Genomic DNA, 23,226 nt, shown 5'->3' with positions numbered 1-23,226 from the left:
GGAGAAAGATCGACTGTGATTGGTCAATTTCTTACGGCTCGAGGCTTACTACCCTATTGTAGATCCGGGCTTAACCAATCGAATTCATAGATCTCACTTATTTTAAAATGGAGGGATTCTTTAATGTGCGAGAAGTACGCAGTCTAGTGTATTGTATGATTATACGGAAGCTTGTGGTGCGTAGTGTTAGGTTATGTTTTTTGAAAGTTATTAATGTGCAGAGAACACATGCTCTTGCGTGCTCTTGCGTATCGCTTGTACAGTGTTACAACGTGGTTTTGTATAAATTTATAAATTTACAATTTTTATCGCGCGCGCGCGATATTTTTAAATATTTACAAAGTTTTCAAAGAGGAATAAACAATGGCAGAATTTGTGGAGAAGCGATGTGAGGATATGATTCCTGACTTCGAACAAATGGAAAGAATTAAACTTTTTGATAAAAATGAAATTCGGTAAGCTGCAATAAATTAAGCTGTATTGATATATACTTTCATATAGATTGTATCATTAAACATTGGTAATCACTTTAGGAGCATCGCTAAAAAGCTTAAGGAATATGAATATAAGATTCAGCGGCATACAAAACGTAAAGAGGATTATCTTCGGTACATACAATATGAAATGGATCTTCTAAAATTGATTAAACAACGGAGAGATGTAAGTAGCTATGTTTCATTATGCTTAGGCTATTGTATGTTATATGAATTATTAATCTATAAAATTATTAATATATTACAGGAGAAATTACATGCTTTATATAAATAATAATTTTATGAAAATGAATTTCTATTTCTTTTTCAGAAATATGGCATCACTCAAAAAACGTCGGACATCGATTACGCCATAGCTAATAAAATGAATAATTTATATAAGGACGCAATATTCAAATTTCAAGACGACATTAGGTTTTGGATCGCTTACATGAAATTTTGCAAGCATGTGGTAAGCGAAACTGCAAGATTCTACCACTACTGCTAATTTCCAGCTGTTGTACCGATCTTACGTAAAACTTAAATGTCTTTTAGCATTCCAACAGCAATGTCAGCCATATGTTAAGTAGAATGTTGCAAGTGCACAGGAATAAACCAAAATGCTGGCACATAGCGGCGTGTTGGGAATTGGAGGAGAACAACAACAAGCAAAATGCACGGCAATTTCTCATCAGGGGCTTACACATTCATCCTGATTCTCAGTTGTTATATATCGATGCATTTAGGTAGGCAGAAAGCTTATATATTTTCATAACTGTTATCATATTACTTGTTACTTGAAGTATTCATATTTTCCAGGCTGGAGCTAGACGATCGTCTACCCGTAAACTCTAATAATACTGAAAATGCCGAGAACCGAGAGGATAATTCGGCATCGATGGCGGTGGACGATAACGAGCTACCATTGTCACTAAAAAGAGCATACGTCATATATCAACAGGCTTTTGAATGCGTTAAAGACATTAAATTTATAATGGAGTTACTTAACGTCACGAAAGAGTACGATGACACAGAAAAATTGCAAAAGAAAATTATCTGGTACGTACATATTAATGTCATAATTTTTTTTTATAAACAAGCGCTATCTCGTGATGGTCAATACCAAGTGTAATCAATCCGCAATTGCGTATAGCGATATGATTCGAGAGTACGCCCATGAAGCTTTAATGTGGGACACGATGGCCCGTCGCGAGTTGCAAGGCTTGGTCCAACCAGGCCTCACCGACACGTCGATGGAGATGGAGAATTCTGGGCAGACTTCGTTGAGAGATCGTATCACATCCTGCAACAAGGTGTACCAAACGGCCGTGAAAAAAGTCAAGACCGAAGAGATGTGGGCGCTTTATATAGACTGCTTGTTGGAAATCAATTGCGACATGGGATCGCTGCCAAATTTCAAGAGGAAGCTCTTGAAGACTGCTCTGGCGCAAGCCCATCAGGCAAAGAAGCTCGGGGAGAAGCATTATCTACATTGGGTTTGTGTTTCGAGATACTTCGCTATGGCTACCATTTTTACATATCTGATAATTAACTAATATTTTATTTACACACTTTTCGGACTAGGGATACTGGTGGCCTTCAGAATACGTCATTTCCTTCCTCGTGCGTGTGAGTTTTTTATCTTTTTGTATCTTACAGATTGGTAAGCTAATCGCTGACAAGGACCGCGACGAGAGCGCACAAAAGAAATTGGATGAGGTGCTGTGTGGAGCAACCGACACTATACCAGATAGCGTTAAACTTTGGCACGCTCGCATCAATCACTTGTTGGAGTCCGGTAAAGAGGAAGCAGCGGACTCCGTACTGTCGAAGGTGACCAATCTTGAATTATTAATACTTATCATTATCATTAATCGTGCTAATATAGTAACATTTTATCAATTCTTACAATAATTAGGTAACAAATACATTGGGTGAGAAATCATTGCCTTTGTGGAGAATGCGCATCTTGCACGCTCAGATAAAGAGCTCGGACGAGGCCGAAAAGGTTTTCGATTCCGCTTTGAAGAAGCATCAAATCGTCAAAGCTATTAAGCCCACGTGGCTCGAATGGCTCGTTTTAACAAAGGGTAAATACAAATCAGTATCAGTTTTCTAAATTTCTTTATTTTGTCATATTATTAAAATAAAAAAATGTTATTTTTATTTTATTATTATTAAATTATTTATTATTCATTCAGTAAAAATATTTTTATTTTAATATTTAAATACTACGATTTTTTTAAATATTTATATTTTTGTTATATTTTTATTCCAGGTATCCGTGCAGCTCGCAAAGCATACGACGGTAATTGCCTGCACAACACTACGTTGGAGTTCCATAAAAAAATGGCGATGCTCGAATCTGTACAACCAGAGATCTCAGTGAAGCACGCGCGGCGACCTTACGAAATGGCGAAAGAGTGTTTCGGCAAGAGTGAAAAGGCCGTCTGGCTCGACAGTATCAAGTTCGAGATGAAGCACGGAGACCCGAAGAATGTTTGTGAAATACACGCGAAAGCAGTCAAAGGATTAGATCCTAATCTAACATATTCTTTTATAGCGGATTATAGTTTGCTCGCAGCTAAGCCTGACTCCGTGAAATGCCAGCTATAAACTTATACATATTATATATAGAGCGTGCCACATGTTGGTAGTATATCACCACGAAAGTACTTCTTCGTGTTTTTTGTAATTAATAAATTAATATCGTAATTTGTAATAAAATGCATAAACATGATGCGCTGAATAATTCTGCGATACATGATAAAAGAAATTATCATAATTGCGTGTTGCTTCGGAGTGTCCCTTCAGTTGTACGATACTTTCTTAGAGATAGAGAAGCATTAAATATTTTATATAAATTTGTCAGATTTGCGAATAGCAAATTGTTTTTATAAAACTTTTAATAAGATACGACTCACATGTGAGATATATTTATAATGGATCTATTATATGTGTCTCGCATATACATATATGTCTATACGTGAGATAGACAGAAATTTATTTCTAATTATATCAAATATGATTATTGTAGAAGTAAACGACGAGTAATATCCATTTGTCAATGAAATGCAGAACGTCATTCGACATCTCATGAATGTGATTTAAGTTATTATTATTATTAATGAAATATGCTTGTCCGCAGATTAGTTATATAATAATTTAAAACATGGGCGAATAATATAACGCTTAGAATTATAAAACACATTTTATTCGATTACTTATTAAAAAAATATATCGTATAAACTAAATATTCGATATATCCGATAATATACCTTATAAAGGTTCGAAAATATATTTACAACATTAGGAGTACAATGGTTTCCATTGTTGTAAAACAATAGCGCTTACAAAGCGCATATTTAGGATTTCGTAGTCTATAGTGTCGTAGACAAATTACATTATTTAACACTCGATGCGAGTTGTCAAAGTATCCTACTGACTGTTATTTCAGCAATAATAAAATAATATCTCGAAAAATATCTCGATGTTATTATCCATCTTACGTCCATCTATTGAGTATGTTCTCGATATTATTGAATAAACTTTCATTATTGTCTTCTACCTATATAATTTAACAGTCAACAAAACATCAATAAAAAGCATCATGAGATCTCTCATTCTTGTTCAAGAAATATAAGTTTTAGGTAAAAAGAAAGTCTGTCGCAAAAGTCATGCCTGTCCTTACAATAATTTCAATAAATACTTAGAGAGGTAATATATTTTCACACTACATAAACATTTCCTGATATCTATCGATGCACATGTGAATATTTCATCTGTGCACCCCTCGAGAGAAAAAGAGCTCATTTTATACGATGATCATTTTCGTTGAACGTCTATATATACACACACACACGCTACAGTCAAATACTTCATTAGAAAGAATTCTCAGTCTTACGTTATGTGTTTGCTTTTAAACCGCGGCGATATTTGTGTTCCCTTGGAATTCCTACTATTGATTATGTCGTCAATGCTCTGTTTCAGCTCTTCCATTTCCAGCATGTCGAGCGGTAGCGGCGAGGTTTGCGTCGCTATCTCTCTGGCCTTAGGCTGTTCGTCATTCCGCAATAATCTACTTAATTCTAGACTAGACGAGGAGACACTTGAGCTCGAATCACGCATCGCTATAGGAGTTCTCCTATACGCTCCCTTCTCCTTTTCGCTCTTTGCTTTGAGATTGTCATTTTCTTGAAGCAGATGCTGCGACGCAGCATCCTGCTGCAGGGTGTACTTGCTTCTACGGTTGCTCTTACGATTTCTTCTGTTATTCTCGTGAACATAAGCCCTATAATTCTTATTATCTTTATTGCTTTTATTCCTGCTACACTCATTCACCTCCTCGAAATCCGGTGTCTTCACTTTTTCTTCCAAACGACTGTTCTCACTGTCAGCATCCGATTCGTCCCCCTTCTCCATTTTGTCCATCTCGTCGACGTTCTTATCAGGTACATATTGATTCTCCTCGACGATAGCCTCGGCATTTTCGACGCTACCGCTATGTTCTCCCTGCGACAGTAGGAAGCGCATCAGCATACTCTGAGTCTCGTTATTATTCCTCGAGTCTAAATCTCGCTCTTCAAGCCCAGCGTTTCCGGGTCTCCTACCCATATTATGCACTTCGATCGCAGACGGTTGCGTCACTAATTGACTGTCTTGGGAGGTAATGCTGTCTCGCCTGGGCGGTGAATCGCATTTGTTTGATCTTAGAAACTCTGGCCTGTTCTTTCCGTAGCGGATGCGGGGCCAACAGGGGACCACCGTCACCGTCTTCATCATCTGTGAAATTTGCACCGATATCTGCGAATCCAATGAGTTTCGCCTGGATTCCCTGGATACGCATTTGTAGCTATTGATTTCGGAGTCGAGCGAGTTTCTTCTATTACTGGACACGGATGCGGTAACACCGCCGACCAGTGCGCACCTTCGCGTCACCAAGTTGGGCAGGGCGGCTGCCCAAGTGGAACTGATATCTCGCGTAGCCTCGGAGTTGAGATCGAAGTCCAGTCCAACCGGATCCTCGTGGCTGTTACGAAAACTTAAAGACAATCGCCCGGCCCTGTTGAACGTTTTGCGATTCGCAAATAAACGTGCGATGAGCTTGTGCTTGCTCAGTCTTACGGGATCCTCGACCTCGTGAGTAAAGGCTCTGCAAACAAGGAAGGAGAGCATGCTATTCAGCATGAATCATGAAAATTAATAATGAAAACGGCAATTTGAAATAGGTAGCATCTATACACGTATCTATACAAGTGTCGAAATTTACCTTTTTAGAAATCTGAGCCATGCATCCACCGTCGAACTAGTCCAAACCCACGAGGACATAATTATGCCAGTGGAAAATAGCGCGAACAAATGTAACTGCAATTTACCCGTGCTTGGTCTTACGCTCATTTTACATTCACTTTCCGACATATCTGAATATTTCGTCGTTATCTTGCATCTTAAAATAACAAATTAGTTATAAATATTGAAGAACATTTTTGTAATGATAATTAAAGCTCGTACAAAATTTAATTTTACGAGTTTTATATCTTGTGTTGCAAATCATTGGGATACTTACATCATGTAATCTCTAAAGCTCTGCTTCCATTGCCAAGAGTATATCATCTCACAAACGTGACAATAAACTGTCACAACAACTGCAGCAATAATCAGTGAAGAGAACACCCCCATCCTGATCAAGATGTGTTTTATTTTTGAACTCAATTTGTTCGATATGATTTCTCGACAGCTAATTTTGAAGCAAATAAGCATGTAGAGTCCTAAAATGTGTGCGCCATTATAGATCGAAAATAATTCCTTGATATTTGTTATCATAGTTATTACAAATTAATACTTACAGTTCCTCTTATTACAGAATGCATTTAAAATACCGAATTTAATACCAAAATGTTACTATTATTATATATTAATCTCATGAATGGTAAAATAAAAGAAAATAAAATATAATAAAATACAGAATTTAATACCAATGTCACTATTATTATATATTAATCTCATGAATGGTAAAATAAAATAATAAAATGTACGATGAGAAATAATATGTACCTCTACACAAGAAGCATCCTCCAATGAGTGCGCCCAAAACAATTGGTCCCAACACAAATGCAGCTCTCACTACGTGATTAGTGTAACCCACGAAGCATATTCCCATCACGCTGTTACCGTCAATTTCGCCCAGTCCCATGATCATGACCGTTAAGATGAGCGGTAAGCACCAAGCGATCAGATGGAAGGAGGCGCTCTTTTTGTCTATCCGATCTTTTATCTTACCAAGCGCTCGGCAGCTTCTGTGCCAGGCGTACGTCAATATGACGAACCATATCATCGCTGCCATCAAAAAGTAATACACGAGAGCGAAGGTGATAACGCAAGACAGATTTTGCCCGCTGTGAAAATAGATATTTTATTTTAGAAACCCTGAATCAGGTCGAGACAAAGTCAAGGCTACTACACGAAGCATATTTGTACGTACCCCGGTTCCTTCGTCCTTAACGTTCCATCTTTGCGACATATAATTGCGTCCCGGCTGGCAACGAACTGAGCTAGCCAGCCAATGCAAGACACCATGAAACAACCATTTATATAAAATATCACGAGCGCTGGATACTTACAAGCGTTCCTCCAATCTATCAGAAACGTTACCTGAAATGCAATCGATCGTGTAGTCGACGTACAATAAGATTGAATGAGAAATCATATCTTTATTGTCTACTTCTTACCACGGCAAGAAAATTGAAGGCACAGCAGATGCCCGCACACCACACGATGAACGAATGTAGTTGAGTATGCTCGTCAAACGTGTATAGCGGATCGTAACATTGCGTTCCACAGCCCTCCACCCCGTCAAAGATCGAAAGAGCATTGTCAGTAGGCACAAGAGGCTTCAAACATTCGCCAGAAGTATTAAATTTCAACTCTCTGACGTTGCTCTTGCACGATTGCGGAAATAATTCCGCATTGTCGCATCTTATGAAACTTGGCCAGATGGTATGATTGAGCAGCAGCCTGCAGGGCCCAGATATCATCTTGCACATCTCTCGAGATGGCAGCGCGACTGTATCGTTGACGCATTTTGGCATAAATATCGAGCATAAAAATGGTTGAACGACAGCCCAGCACTTTGGTACATGTTTCAAGGTTTGTAATTGGTGCAATTTGTCCTGAAAGTCGAGATATATAAATAGAAAAATAATGCTAGGTTTTTAACTTGCATAAAAATCTCCTTTACCTTGATAACGTCTTGAGTTACACCTCCTGGTATAAGATCTAACGTGGTACTTGAGTAAGGTAATTTCGCACTCATGCAATAGCTATCTTTATCTAGTGGAATGCACTTTGCAGGTCTGCGACACAGCGAAGCATCCGGCGACAATTCTCCTATAGGATAATTCAACAGATACTTGGATTCCTTGTGCGTTAACTCTATGCTTTTCCATGTGGTAGTTTCACAATTACTATTAGTTGTAAATCTATCTTCCAGTTCCAAGGATGAAGTATAGCACCCATGAAGCAGCAAGCCAATGAGGCAAACTGTCCACAGCAGAAGTCTCATCTGTGCGTGGAAAACATGAGTTTTTTTATCCACATTCAATAAAAATATAAAATTAAGAATATTATGTAAAAATGTAATATTCAAATAAATAAATTTAATTCAAGTAAAAAGTAAAATTTAAGCCCTCGATATTCTCGATACTCTCAAAGTGACAAAGATTTATTTCTCATAAATGCGAGGCTTCCCACGTGGTTCCATCCAATTAATATTTCAAAACAAAGAGTCACGTGGAGCGGGATTAAACAACAAGGATGCATAAAAATATGAAGAGACGCGTACTGTAGTGTGTGCGATCACGCCTTACCGTCAATCTTCTCTTGCGATTATCGCTAGCCACGAGGCACAGTTTCTGTTTCGGTTGGATGATACGTCTTGCATCTTCCACAGTCGTCGAGAAAATTCAGAAAGAACGAAACGAGACCACGCATGGATCACATTCTTGCTCAACCTTGATCATAGGTGCCACTCCACCCCTGTAACCTGCGATAGTGGGTACGGTCCAAGTCATGCTTCGAAACGCTTCTAGACACTTTCTATCTTCTTCTCATTTGACAGAAGGAAAAGGATGGAAAGTGTCTAGAAGCGCTTCGAAGCGTCACTTGGACCGTACTCGGTATGTGGTAGGGATGACTCGTGACGCATACAAGTTACACATCGTATCCATGTGTGCATAATGGACACAATGGGTGCTTTCCAATTGCTTACACATCTTACACAAAAGCATTTTATTGGCTATATATTGTCTAAAACATCTTACAAGATAATATATAGCCAATAAAATGCTTTTGTGTTAAGATGCGTAAGCAATTGGAAAGCACCCAATGGGTGCTTGTGTGTGTCACAAATCATCCCTACTACATACTCACATCGGGGCCCACGAATCTGACATTTCTGAAATTCTGACCACTACGGTAAGCTCAGGTAAGCTTCTTTTGTATCCCGTTATTTTCATCTTTTCAAAATTAAAACCGGTGTCCATAGTCTCCATTTTGATTTTGATCTTAAGATATTTGTTAACCAATTAAATAGCAATTATAGCAATTATATGATTTTTTAAAAGTATACTCAAGATTTGATTATAAAAGTACTAGAATTATTATTCAGCAGACTCAACAGTTGGACTGTTAGATTTTCCGTTGAATGACCAATTCGGGGCAAATATACTTCCAGAAAAAGATACTTCTACAGAGTTTTTGTACTAGAATTTTTCTATCAAGATTATTAGCGTTTCTACATTCAAGAGCAACATATAATATTAGGTGTACAAATTAATTCGATGTTTTTTAGTTTTTTTGAAAAAATTGAACCTTTATTTACTTTCTTTTTTTCGAGAGGAGATGTGTCAGCTCATTGACATAGGAATATATGGATGGAGCCTTTTACGAGGGGAAGCTGAGATTAGCGGTAAGGGGAGAGCACTGGCACTTCGTGTAACTTCGGCTGTTCGGGTATGTTCGGTTCCGCTAGTGATATATATATATATATATATATATATATATGTACGATGAGTTATTGTGTTGTGTCGAAATGTAGCAATCGCATTAATGCAAAAAGAAAAAATTGGCAATAACGTATGAAAGAAAATAATTATCCGAAAATTTCTTTTCATCTGTAAGTAAAACATACAATTGTAGGTTATACACAATGCCGGTAAAACGTTTCCTCCTTACCGGAAATCTATAACCCTCCTTGCCTAAGTTCGTAGCATAGGTTTCGTCCATATATTCCTATGTCAATGTGTCAGCTGTCCGATGGATAGAGAAAAGTACTAGAAAATAATAGCGAATATTTCAGAGATTGACATGTTTATATGTACTATTTTATAATAATAATAATTTTATAATAAAGGCTCAATTTCTTCAAAAAAAAGGCACCGAATTAATTTGCATACCAAATATATTATGCCTTATTTGAAGCATCAAAATGGAATGAACAGCATGGCATAACCAACAAATTCACTAGAAGTAATGCTAGGGAATAGGACGTTATTTACACATTGTAATCAAATAATTTTCCGTTTTCCCTTTAAATTAAATATATTATATTATACATGTATCCAAGATAATTGGCTGTCATGCTATTTCTCATGCATAATTTAGATCTTTGCAGATATGTTTCCAACCTGGTTGCCGCCAATGGCAACATTGCGTGATCGCGCTAGTAATCATCGTAAATTCTCACGATGGATTCCATTCCGAGAACTCATGAAGGTATTTCTTAACATTAATCAGTATTATTTAAGTAATTTCTCTTTACATTTTCTTCTTCTCTTTTCATTGCAACATTAGAAACGTATTTATTTATATAAAGAACAATTGTTAGTGGAAATACATACGTTTTCAATTTTGATAAGGGAACCTAACCTTTTCGTTGTATTCGCGAAAATCTTCGACGATTAGACATGATACAAGCAACATTTTCAAGTGAAAACTTACAAATTTTTTCATTATATGAACGCTACATATGTTGAACAGTGTAATTGCATAGAATGTTCCCGATTGTTGCAAACTTGAATACTTAGATTATTAGTTACATTGCTTTCCTCCTTGATAAGTTGTTTTTACCTGAGATATTTTGACATTTTCGTATAAGACTTTCTTAATCAATGATTATATCTGTTTGTGATACACATAAAGATATTGTTAATATCTAAAAAAATTAATATTTTTATAATAGACATGTAAACAAATGATTTAAACTGATTATAATAGAATATGATACGTATGTCTGTATTCTGTTGTCTGTATATTTAAATATTCGTATATGCGTGCATACTAAAACATTTATTTTTTGAAAAAAGATGTGTATAAAATTACATTGCAATTATGAAAGTATTGTAGTATGTTTGCTTAAAAAATTTGTAGGAAAAGCTTTACTTATGTTTTATTACGTGTTTCTAAGTTATACATGTGATATAAATGCTTGTTGCAGATATCGAAGCACAGATAAGAGAGATTCAATCAAAGAAAAAGGAAATTTTATCGACTGCGTCGGAAAAGGAACAAGTTGGTTTAGGAAAAACTGGTTTCTACGATCAAGATATTTATGATGGCAGTAACAACAAATACGACGGCTATGTTACTTCAATTGCCGCAAATGACGAAATTGAGGTATGATTTGAATTTTTATGACTAATGTTAACGAAAGCATTATATATTTTTATTATTCTGTTACAAGATTATTACAATCTATTATTTTTATTATGACAAAAGAAAATTAATTTTAGCAGAATAATTATTTCCTGTTATTTAATTTGTTCTTTTATTTTGCCAGGATTACGATCCATTTGCGGATAGACGAATACCCACCTTAGCTGATAGGCAGGAAGAGAAGGATTATGATCCATTTGCAGACAGACGACGGCCAACTATAGCCGATAGAGAAGATGAATACAGACAGAGAAGACAAAGAATGATTATTTCTCCTGAACGCGTCGATCCTTTTGCGGAAGGTATATATAGTCTCAAAACTAACGTTATTTTTCTAATGTTTTGTTTTAATTGTCTTCAATATTTTCATTATTTTCCAATTATTTCATGCGTGATTTATTTAATTTAAATTTAATAAAATCTGATTTTTTTATGCCAATATCGAACAAACATATAAATCGAGTTTGGTAAAATTCATTAAAATTTTAGTTTTTGAAATTCAATAATCAAACACCTATAAATCTATAAATAATCGTTAGGTAATGAAGTAATTAGATATAACAGATGTGTGGATTTTAACTTATTACAGGTGGCAAGACTCCCGATGTCGGTTCCAGAACGTATACTGAAATTATGCGAGAACAGATGCTCAAAGGCGAGGAAATAGAGGTATATTAACTTTGTAATATTTTATAATGATAATAACGAAGTAAACGTATAAAAGCATAGGAAAAAATTTATGTTGAATATTATAATATATATTCCAGTTTTGCAAATATTTATAGCTTTTTAATCAAAAGATTAATCAAGCTATACTTTTCTTCTTTTATATAGTTGAGGAAACGATTAGCTGAGAAAGCTAAGGATGGTAGCTTGAAAGCTAATGGCGAGCCTAAACTAGCCCCGAAGAAGAGGGGACGCTGGGATCAGACGGATGATGCTCCAATAGCAAAAAAAGTATCTGGTACTGCAGCAACTCCAACATCATGGGATAATGCAGATGTATGTTTATTATAATAATCAGATCTAATTTAATCTTTTTATTTATATCAACATAATTCTCTCTCGATGTTCTCGATGCAAATTCAAAATTCTCTATCCACATAAGTATTTTAGAAATTTTGGACATGATATATAACACTATGATGTAAATTGTTCACACAGAGAATTCATAGATTTAATCTCTTTCTATAATTATTTCAGGTGACACCAGCTGCCATTAGATGGGACGAAACTCCAGGCCATGGCAAAGGAGCAGAAACCCCTGGAGCCACTCCAGGTGTGAGCACGAGAATGTGGGACGCCACGCCAGCTCACGCAACACCAGGGGCTGTCACTCCGGGCAGGGAGACTCCTTCGCACGAAAAAATTGTGTCGAGTCGAAGGAATCGTTGGGATGAAACTCCAAAAACTGAACGAGGTTGCCTTTTTATTTATTTATTTATTTATTTATTACTTTGCAAATAAGGTGTTGGTTGACTGTAAAATTTAATGTGAATATGTAATATTAATTATTGTACATTTCCTTATTACTTCAAGTATCGTAAAGGTATAAATACATTATTAACATTTCAGAAACTCCCGGTCATAACAGTGGCTGGGCGGAGACTCCAAGGACTGACCGGGTGGCTGGTGATCTGATACAGGAAACACCGACACCTTCGGCGAGCAAGCGGCGAAGTCGATGGGACGAGACACCGTCGAATCAGACGCCAGGCTCGATGACGCCGCAGACACCGGCGACACCTCTCGCGACGCCCCATCAAACGACGATACTGACTCCGAGTGCTGTCACACCAACAGGACCCAAAGCAATGGGTTTGGCCACTCCGACTCCGGGCCACTTGATGTCCATGACACCTGAACAGTTGCAGGCTTATCGTTGGGAGCGCGAGATAGATGAGCGAAATAGACCCTTGTCTGATGATGAGCTGGACGCATTGTTTCCACCCGGCTACAAGATCTTGCAGCCACCAGCAGGTGAGAGATGCAATAATATTTAATTATATCAACATGTTTTACATGTAATATATATATATATATATGTGTGTGTGTGTGTGTGTCGATTATGTGTTCTCAGGATACATACCAATCCGCACTCCTGCTAGGAAGCTCACCGCGACGCCCACACCCATTGCCGGCACGCCTCAAGGGTTCTTCATCCAAACGGAGGACAAGAGCGCCAAGTACGTGGACAATCAACCGAAGGGCAATCTGCCGTTCATGAAGCCGGAGGACGCACAGTACTTCGACAAGCTGTTGGTCGATGTGGACGAGGAAACGCTGAGCCCCGAGGAGCAAAAGGAGAGGAAGATCATGAAGCTCCTGCTGAAAATTAAAAACGGGACTCCGCCTATGCGCAAAGCCGCCTTGAGGCAAATCACCGACAAGGCAAGGGAATTCGGCGCCGGGCCGCTTTTTAATCAAATCCTCCCGCTTCTCATGTCGCCTACTCTCGAGGACCAGGAACGCCATTTGCTGGTCAAAGTCATCGATCGCATTCTGTATAAATTAGACGACTTGGTACGACCGTACGTGCACAAGGTAATTATTTCTGTGTATTATTATTTTATTTTATCTCTATTTTTTATTTAATTGCTAATGCTTCATTATTAATTACAGATTTTGGTCGTAATCGAGCCTTTACTGATCGACGAGGACTACTATGCTCGCGTCGAAGGTAGAGAAATAATATCGAATCTGGCAAAAGCCGCAGGATTAGCGACAATGATCTCCACAATGAGACCGGATATTGATAACATCGATGAATACGTGCGCAACACGACCGCGAGGGCGTTCGCCGTTGTTGCGTCCGCTCTTGGAATACCGTCGCTGCTTCCGTTCTTGAAAGCCGTTTGTCGCAGTAAGAAATCCTGGCAAGCACGGCACACCGGTATCAAGATTGTCCAGCAAATAGCAATCCTGATGGGCTGCGCTATCTTGCCGCACTTGAAGAGCTTAGTAGAAATTATAGAACATGGTAAGTTTATTAGCCAGCGTCAGCTTGACAACTTTCTATCTAAACTTGTCATAAGTTTCTCTCAATTTTATTTTTCACGAAATATTACAGGCTTGGTGGACGAGCAGCAGAAAGTACGAACGATTACTGCGTTAGCGATCGCGGCGCTGGCCGAGGCAGCAACACCATACGGCATCGAGAGCTTCGACTCGGTGCTAAAGCCACTTTGGAAGGGTATCCGCACGCATAGAGGAAAAGGTTTGGCGGCTTTCCTAAAAGCCATTGGCTACCTCATTCCTCTGATGGACGCGGAGTACGCGAATTATTACACCAGGGAAGTGATGCTGATTCTCATTCGTGAATTCCAATCTCCCGATGAGGAAATGAAAAAAATTGTGTTGAAGGTAAGGTTGTATACGACTTTTACATAATTATATCTATGGCGTATATTTGATTGAATATTTCATACATTAATAATTATTATTTTTCTATTATTTACAAAAAATAGGTAGTGAAGCAATGCTGCGCGACCGATGGTGTGGAGGCTCAATACATAAAGGACGAGATCCTGCCGCATTTCTTCAAACACTTCTGGAACCACCGCATGGCATTGGATCGCAGAAATTACAGACAGGTAATGGACAGAGACTAAAAACACGCATTGATAATAAATAAGAAATATTTGCTTACACATTCATGATGACTATTAAATTGCAGCTGGTGGACACGACGGTAGAGATAGCTAACAAAGTGGGCGCGTCGGAGATTATCAATAGAGTAGTGGACGATCTGAAGGACGAGAATGAGCAGTACAGGAAAATGGTTATGGAAACTATCGAGAAGATAATGGGCAATCTAGGAGCGGCGGATGTCGACTCACGTCTGGAGGAGCAGCTCATTGACGGAATTTTATACGCTTTTCAGGAGCAGACGACCGAGGTTTGTTGAATAAAAATTAACGAGTCATTAATTTTTAACTCGTACAAAAGCAGAGAGATCATTGATCGTTATCACGAGGAAAAAAAAAATTAAAATTTGATTTATTCGTAGGACGTCGTGATGTTGAACGGTTTTGGCACGATCGTGAACACGTTGGGGAAAAGGGTGAAGGCATACCTTCCTCAAATATGTGGTACGATATTGTGGAGATTGAATAACAAGTCCGCAAAGGTCAGACAGCAGGCTGCGGATCTCATCTCGCGCATAGCAGTCGTCATGAAGACTTGTCAGGAGGTAAGAGAGTTTTATGCAGTTGCGCGGCGATATTCTTCTCAATTTTACAATCGTACATCTCTTCGTGAAGTTTACAATAACATAATATAATTAATATTTTCAGGAAAAATTGATGGGACACTTGGGAGTCGTTCTGTACGAATATCTAGGCGAGGAATATCCGGAGGTGCTAGGCAGTATTCTCGGAGCATTGAAGGCCATCGTTAACGTTATAGGAATGACGAAGATGACGCCACCCATCAAGGATTTGCTACCAAGGCTCACACCTATTTTGAAGAACAGACACGAAAAGGTAAAACTTCTGCGTGTATTCTATATTTTTGGCGCACTATCTTTTGAGTAACTTTATAAACGATTGAGTTTCTTAATTTTATTTAACGTTTAATTACGATTAATTTCACAGGTACAAGAAAATTGCATCGACCTGGTGGGCAGAATCGCAGACCGAGGTCCCGAGTACGTATCCGCTCGCGAATGGATGAGAATATGTTTCGAATTGTTGGAGTTGCTGAAGGCGCATAAAAAGGCTATTAGAAGAGCGACAGTAAACACTTTCGGTTATATCGCGAAAGCTATCGGGTAAGTTGGATTAACAGCTCGACTATTGTACTTTATATACACAAGGACGTACACTTACATTTCGTTTTTCGCAGGCCGCACGACGTACTGGCGACACTTCTGAATAATCTGAAGGTTCAGGAACGTCAGAATCGCGTGTGTACCACAGTTGCTATCGCCATCGTCGCTGAAACTTGCAGCCCCTTTACGGTGTTACCCGCGTTGATGAACGAGTATAGGGTACCTGAACTGAACGTTCAGAACGGAGTATTGAAATCCTTGTCGTTTCTGTTCGAGTATATAGGCGAAATGGGCAAGGATTATATCTATGCCGTCAGTCCGTTGCTAGAAGACGCACTCATGGACAGGTAAGAGAAAATCCAAATTACGAATATTAATTTTTATTTTCGTTACGCTGTATTTTTGTATCATAAAGCGACGAGTTTAGAGTATTTATTTAATTTATAATTTAATTTAATTTATAAACTTATAATTATTTAAATTGCAAAACATAATTATATATCATTTTTATCGATTTTTCTTATGGTTTATACAGGGATTTAGTACATAGGCAGACTGCCTGTGCCGCCATCAAGCATATGGCATTGGGCGTTTACGGATTTGGATGCGAAGACGCGTTAATACACTTATTGAATCACGTGTGGCCAAATGTTTTCGAAACCTCACCGCACCTGGTTCAAGCGTTCATGGACGCCGTGGATGGATTACGCGTTGCGCTTGGTCCAATCAAGATATTGCAGTACACGCTTCAAGTACGTAATCACTTCAGTTGCCTGAGCGTATGCGAGAAATTTCTCGTTTTTGATGAATATTAAAACAAGGTGTATGTTATTTATTTACTTTTTTTTTACAGGGTCTATTTCATCCAGCCAGAAAGGTCCGCGACGTCTATTGGAAGATCTACAACTCTCTTTACATAGGCGGACAGGATGCTCTCGTCGCCGGTTATCCGCGGATCATGAACGATCCGAAAAATCAATACATAAGATACGAATTGGATTATGTGTTATAATAGGCAACGCGTTTAGTTTAGAGAGAAGCACAATAACCACGTAATTCTAATGATTTATATCAAGTATTCACGAGGAATATAAAGTAATACTATAGCGGGAGGATTGATTTAAACATAATTTGGAAATTTGTTTATCGAAAACTTGGAACCTTAGTTTTGTCCACTCGGAAAGCTCTTGGATCGTAACGTTTTATAGAATATAATTTAATTGAATTTGGTGTATAAATTAAGCGTATCTATAATGTAAATGTGCTGCTAAGGCATTATATATTCAACATAGATTAATAAATATGTATACCTTAAGATATACAGATAAATGTTATATGTATAAGGATATAAAATTCATCATTTTTATATTTATTTCTGAATAGAAATTTCGCGCAATAATATAAGGACATACCAAGATTAAAACGGAGAGAAATTCTTTTTTAATTTCGATATTTTGTTAACCTCTAGTTCTTAGAATTCTAAGTCTTAGATTATCACAAGCTTCTCGATTATTTATATGAAAAATATATGCCAATTTTTTTCGTAAACATATATATATAAATTTCAAAATGGAAGTTATTTTTTTATATTTTATTTTTCCTTATGGTATTAAGAACTTCGAAGATAATATCACGTTTTAATATTTTTAAATATCTGTCGAAGCAATTTTTTGATCTCGTATGTTCACTTCACGTATGTTAGAAATAAAAATGTATACTTATGACACACGCACGCGATAATATATATATATATATATATATATATATATATATATATTTCTATTAAGTGCGAAAATTAATTCGATGCTTTTTCTGAAGGAATTGAGCTTTTATTTAAAAAGAATAAACATGTAAAATCCTTCGAAATATTCGCCATCATTTTCTAATAATCTTTTCTCTATCTATCGGGCAGCTGACGGATCCTCTCTTGAAAAAAAGGCGAGTTTAAGTCGATGAAACTATCGATACATTTTGAACTCTTCACACTTTTAAAGTGTGTATGAGCCAGGTGGTATTAGAGCGATATTAATCCGAAGGAACTATCATCTGTTCGATGAACAAGCTGCGCAAAAGAGAACGATATAGATATTATAAAATGAAAATGAATAGTTGTGAAATAAATAATTATATAAATAATACTGTATTTCTTCTAAAAATTCCATCAAACTTTATTAGGAATCTCTAGTCTCTAGAAATTAAAGTAGTAGTACAAATCAACTGAGAATCAGCCATTGATTTAAATAACAAATAAAAGCCTGAATTCTGTTCACAAAGCTCAAAGGTATCGACATTCTATCAGTGATTGAATTGGATGATTGTGCTTGAATAAATAGACATAAATAGATGAATCTTTAAACGTTTTATAGAGCTGTGGATTGCAATCCATTCAATTGATGCTCCAAATGATTTAAAACACTTGTGTTCCTTCTTTTTATTTGAAAGAAAAAAAGGATAGGAACTGTTCTGAAGTATTTGAAACGGCAACTGGACCGCAGCCTTTACCTCAGGCATTGTTGAGAAATTGCCTTAATGATTCCAAATTTGCAAGCTGACATCACGTCATTATTCGCGTTTGCTCCCATAAGGGTGTGGCGTAGGGCGAACCGCAAGGTTTATGGAGCCCCACATTCATTTTCATAAAAGGCTATGTTACGTTCGCTGAGATCGGATTGGTTGTCTCGGTTTACGATCTGATGAGAATATAAATGTGTCAGCTGGGTGACACAGTCGCAGAGGTACTCCCTCAAATATATTACAATTTACTTAATTAAATATCTTTATTAAATGAGTGTTGTTCGTGAGTGACGTTGAGATCAACTTCAGTCCGATATTAAATGGAATAAATATTTAGTACGTTAAATAAGACATGTTATCCACAAAATGCATTTGTGAAAAATAGTATATAATTCATAAACAAGTGTATGTATTAAAAAGATAGAAACAATATCTTCGGAAGAATCAGAAATTAGAATTAGATTATTAAATGATTAATACAATTCTATAATAAGAAAATTGTAGTGTTATCATTATATTAATTAATCTTACTTGCTAATTTACTATTACAGGTATGCTATATTAATTAATTTATTTTATTCTCTATTATCTGTAATTGTTATTGTTATCTCGACGCGTCCCCCTGTAACAGCTTTAATAATGTTTCAATAATAGAAATCATCGTAAAGCAGATCGAACGCAGACAAGTAAAAAGAAAAAATAGCTAGGAGTATTTGTCAGCCTCAAAAAACGTAATCGTCCTCTTCCGTTAAAATATGCCAGGGTAAGCACTATCTTCTCACAGGAAATTAATTTCTCACATAAGTGCATATAATATGTAACAACTGTATATATAAACATAATAGAGTATCTTGTCCCTTCCTGATTTTTATTTTTCTGGTAACACAAAGAGATAACATGTGACTGTATATGTGATAATATACTTATTTCTACTAACTAAATAATTGAATCCATGGACTTAATACTATGGTACATCCGAATTCAGTCTGCTTGTTTAATTGCTGCTTAACTGCTTAACAGAATTTAATTGACATTTGAGGTTTATATATTGATTTTATATTTGTATAGGGTTACAGGAATGTCGTTGGATCATATGTTCTGCTCTCGCTGCAGAGAAGGTTTTGCTGCTCATGAAAAAATTGTTAACTCCAATGGGGAACTATGGCATCCACAATGTTTTGTGTAAGTATATATAAACTTGTTTTTGCTGTTTCTCATAAAATAGGGATGCGCCTCTTTGATTACGTTACTTATCTTATGAAGTACTACCACCATAATTATAGTGATATAATTATAGTTTTGCACCAATTTTATTTTGACAGATGTGCACAATGCTTCCGACCGTTTCCAGATGGAATCTTCTATGAGTTTGAGGGATACAAGTATTGCGAACATGACTTTCATGTTTTGTTCGCACCATGTTGCGGCAAGTGTGGTAAATTATTCTCAGATCTATTTAAGTAAACCTAATTTAGATATTAATCGTAGAAATATAAAAATTTTTATTGTATTTTAGAAAATACAGGATACATTATCAAAATGTCATATTATTGAAAAATAATTTATGTAATATTACAAATAATATTTTTAAAACATTATTAGATACATAATTAAAAGTGTAATACATACATACATATGTATATTCAAAATTCAATTTGCATTTGTGCTTAAAATTTGAACAAGGTTTTGGTTTAATTTTATCTGTTTTTTTTTAAACTCAAGTTTTCGTTTCTGTACTAGGTGAATTTGTTATTGGGCGTGTAATTAAAGCAATGAACTCCAACTGGCATCCACAATGCTTCCGTTGTGAGGAATGTAGCGGTGAATTGGCGGATGCAGGCTTCATCAAATGCCAAGGCAGGGCACTGTGTCACGCATGCAATGCTAGAGTAAAGGCTGGCGTGCTCGGAAAGTACATATGTCATCAATGCCAGTACGTTAAAAATTAAAAATATATTATCCTATATATAGTGCTTAATAATAATTTAATATTTATAATATTATATAATTCTTTAAAATTGTTTACAAAAAATTTATTTCTCTTATTATTTAGCTTTCTAATAAACAGAAAAAATATTTGAAAACTTTTCTAGCGTTTATGGAGAATAAGAATTTCAAATTAGGAATTGTGAAAAAATAGAAAAATATTGCACTTTTATAAATGACTTCTATAACTTTCAGTGGAGTGATTGATGACAAACCTTTACGATTCCGCGGTGAGCTTTATCATCCGTATCACTTTAATTGTACGGCTTGCGGAGTCGAACTTAATTCTGAAGCCAGGGAAGTTCGTTCTCGACCTGGTTACGCTGCTAATGAAATGGTAAGACTATATAAATTATTTATATATAGTATAAAACTTAGGACTTTTGCGCTGTTGATACTACTACTTCATTTGACTTCCTGGTTGGAGCCACGGTTTTTGTCACTTTGGATTCCGACGTTTCGCTCCACTTTATCAAGAAGAGAAATAATCCGATACTGATACCGATTTTTAATCGTTTATAATAATTGTTTTTAAGAGAAACCTGAAATTTTGATACAAAATTAAATTTTAAACGGATTCACGAAATTTATATCTTACAGTTATTCATCTTCTATTCTTAAATCGATGAGCATACACAGTATAAAAATATTTTTACAACAATGAATGTCTACAAAAGTGGATATCAACGATTAACTTTATGTTCCATGTATATAGAATGAATTGTACTGCTTGCGGTGTCACGATAAAATGGGAATCCCAATTTGCGGTGCTTGTCGACGTCCCATTGAAGAGCGCGTAGTAACAGCGCTCGGCAAGCACTGGCACGTGGAACATTTCGTGTGTGCAAAATGCGAGAAACCTTTCCTAGGTCATCGCCATTATGAGAAAAAAGGTCTCGCTTATTGCGAAATTCATTATCACCAGTTGTTTGGAAATCTCTGTTTCGTCTGCAATCAAGTTATTTCTGGGGATGGTATGTGCAAGATAATACCGAAATTACTTAATCTTGTGTAATATGAATTAAAAATTTGATTTGCTAAAACTCAGTTTGTTTTACAAAACTCGCACATTTAATATTTCGTCTTCCTAGAGTTTTAATTTGTTTTTTTTTGCGCTTTAAATTAAAGATTTCTAATCATTTTTGGTTATAAACTTGAGATTATCGAAAGTTAAGAGCGAAAAATTGCAAGAATTATTTTGTCGTTTATTTAAAATTTTTAATATAATCTGATATTTCTTTCTGTCTAGTATTTACGGCATTGAACAAGGCATGGTGTGTACATCATTTTGCGTGTGCGTTCTGCGACCAGAAGATGAATCAGAAGACAAAGTTCTTCGAGTTCGATCTAAAACCTGCGTGCAAGAAGTGCTACGATAAATTTCCACAAGAGTTGAAAAAACGAATGCGACGTATGTACGATTTAAATCCCAAGAGGATTCCACCAGCATAAATGCAGAATCTTTCGTATGAATCTTCTATCGAATCTTAAATATGATCGTTCAAATAATCATCAGCCTTATTATGATGCCTTATCTGTCTTAACATCGATGTAGAAAGATATTTGTTTATTATATTATAATCTATGTAGAATGTACCAAAGCTACTCCATTTCTTCTAGCTTTCAAGCGTTTGACGCAATTGTGACTATTTTTGATATAACATATAACTGAGAAATCGTTGAAGCTCTGTAGTTTAAAATGCTTTTCTTTGTATGGACGTAATATCCAGAAATATAGTATCCAAAAACTTGTGGTACTGCTAAAAGACCGTTTACACATGAGCCGCAATGCTAATTTATATTTTAACGCGTGTCTTTTGACAAATAAGAGCAATTAATTTTGATTACACTATGTTATACACAGTATTTGTAAAAGATAACAAGATTGATACTATATCAATTAAAAAACTGATCGTACGTGTAAAAAGACAATTAAATCATCCATAGAATGTATTTTATTTGATTTTTTGAGACTATTTTATATTTTCAAAATTCAAAGTTCTGACGAAACAGATTCGCATAATATTCTAGTCATTTAACTAGCCGTGACAAAAGTTTTAACGTAATTCTAAAAAAATCTTCAAAATTTGCTTGTGTCGATTAACTTTGCCCAACATTGTGTTAATATCGAACACCTTTGAATAAACTAATGATTTTTACACGTACGATCGCTGCTTAATATCGATATAGTGTCAATTTATTATTTTTTACAGATATGCTACATATGCAAATGTACTCTAGATTATTACCGTTGTTCAGCTAAATATCCACAGGTTCTAATATCAAATTGTTAACGCTTTTTATTGTATAAATTACATAACAATTACATATTTAAATTTAATCAGATTTTATAGAAAATTATTATGAAAATAGGTTTGTTATTTATTTCAAATCTATTTGTCTCATACAAATACATCTAAATATAATAAAAATTAAGAAGACGCTAATATCAATGTTATCTATAAAGGAAAGAACTGTTTTATACTTCCGAATTAAGAAGGTAGAGAAAATATTAATTATATTAGTACCATTAAATCATTATTTCTGTACTAATTGAAATATTATTGTTAAAGAATTTTATGTACAATAAAAAATAAAATCTAACTCAATTTTACATACATTTCCAGTTTTTTACTAGCGCAATAAAATTAATATATAAACATATCTTGTTCAATAATTTAAAAACTGTACCATTATACATAGGATCTATAAATTTTCCAAGTTAAATGGGCAAGTTGGAACCTTGACGCAATTAATCGTGCATAATTATTA

At 35.9% G+C, this 23,226-nt stretch overlaps 4 protein-coding genes across 9 annotated transcripts; 3 read left to right on the top strand and 1 right to left on the bottom strand.

Moving 5' to 3' along the window:
• Positions 1-139: 139 nt before the first annotated feature.
• Positions 140-3,951, top strand: LOC105286715 (U3 small nucleolar RNA-associated protein 6 homolog). Its single transcript, XM_026975332.1, has 9 exons — positions 140-455; positions 534-660; positions 805-945; positions 1,029-1,219; positions 1,293-1,532; positions 1,627-1,969; positions 2,133-2,306; positions 2,392-2,563; positions 2,752-3,951. Exons 1-9 carry the CDS (start codon positions 364-366, stop codon positions 3,087-3,089), a joined length of 1,818 nt encoding a protein of 605 aa, XP_026831133.1. The 5' UTR covers positions 140-363; the 3' UTR covers positions 3,090-3,951.
• Positions 3,672-8,587, bottom strand: LOC105286712 (protein smoothened). Of its 2 annotated transcripts, none has more exons than XM_011351851.3 (8): positions 8,339-8,587; positions 7,711-8,034; positions 7,202-7,642; positions 6,955-7,124; positions 6,528-6,868; positions 6,040-6,241; positions 5,743-5,919; positions 3,672-5,649 (listed from the first exon to the last, which is right to left on the bottom strand). In XM_011351851.3, exons 2-8 carry the CDS (start codon positions 8,032-8,034, stop codon positions 4,374-4,376), a joined length of 2,931 nt encoding a protein of 976 aa, XP_011350153.2. In that variant the 5' UTR covers positions 8,339-8,587; the 3' UTR covers positions 3,672-4,373. The 2 variants fall into 2 exon arrangements, with proteins under 2 accessions (XP_011350153.2, XP_011350154.2); XM_011351852.3 differs by having other exon boundaries at positions 3,672-5,625; positions 8,339-8,586.
• Positions 8,588-8,819: 232 nt separating this feature from the next.
• LOC105286713 (splicing factor 3B subunit 1) lies at positions 8,820-17,381 on the top strand. 2 transcript variants are annotated; one of them, XM_026975312.1, is made up of 19 exons: positions 8,820-8,955; positions 10,134-10,244; positions 10,966-11,144; positions 11,308-11,485; positions 11,773-11,852; positions 12,018-12,185; positions 12,387-12,603; positions 12,759-13,163; positions 13,264-13,727; positions 13,806-14,163; positions 14,254-14,546; positions 14,651-14,776; positions 14,860-15,081; positions 15,193-15,375; positions 15,479-15,667; positions 15,779-15,954; positions 16,029-16,301; positions 16,490-16,706; positions 16,808-16,966. In XM_026975312.1, the coding sequence occupies exons 2-19, from the start codon at positions 10,217-10,219 to the stop codon at positions 16,964-16,966; spliced, it is 3,915 nt and encodes a 1,304-aa protein (XP_026831113.1). In that variant the 5' UTR covers positions 8,820-8,955; positions 10,134-10,216. The 2 variants fall into 2 exon arrangements, with proteins under 2 accessions (XP_026831113.1, XP_019889639.2); XM_020034080.2 differs by lacking the exon at positions 8,820-8,955 and having other exon boundaries at positions 10,217-10,244; positions 16,808-17,381.
• A 1,131-nt stretch (positions 17,382-18,512) lies between these two features.
• LOC105286711 (LIM and senescent cell antigen-like-containing domain protein 1) lies at positions 18,513-22,946 on the top strand. 4 transcript variants are annotated; one of them, XM_026969082.1, is made up of 8 exons: positions 18,513-18,689; positions 19,123-19,231; positions 19,537-19,650; positions 19,791-19,903; positions 20,209-20,401; positions 20,650-20,791; positions 21,170-21,428; positions 21,704-22,946. In XM_026969082.1, the coding sequence occupies exons 2-8, from the start codon at positions 19,224-19,226 to the stop codon at positions 21,904-21,906; spliced, it is 1,032 nt and encodes a 343-aa protein (XP_026824883.1). In that variant the 5' UTR covers positions 18,513-18,689; positions 19,123-19,223; the 3' UTR covers positions 21,907-22,946. The 4 variants fall into 4 exon arrangements, with proteins under 4 accessions (XP_026824883.1, XP_026824885.1, XP_026824888.1 ...); XM_026969084.1 differs by having other exon boundaries at positions 18,513-19,019; XM_026969087.1 differs by lacking the exon at positions 19,123-19,231.
• The last annotated feature ends 280 nt before the right edge of the window (positions 22,947-23,226 follow it).

The sequence above is a fragment of the Ooceraea biroi genome, chromosome 1 (assembly GCF_003672135.1).
Source record: "Ooceraea biroi isolate clonal line C1 chromosome 1, Obir_v5.4, whole genome shotgun sequence".
Classification (NCBI taxonomy): domain Eukaryota; kingdom Metazoa; phylum Arthropoda; class Insecta; order Hymenoptera; family Formicidae; genus Ooceraea; species Ooceraea biroi.
Note: the sequence above shows the minus strand (reverse complement) of the source record. Positions and strands in the feature narration are given on the sequence as shown.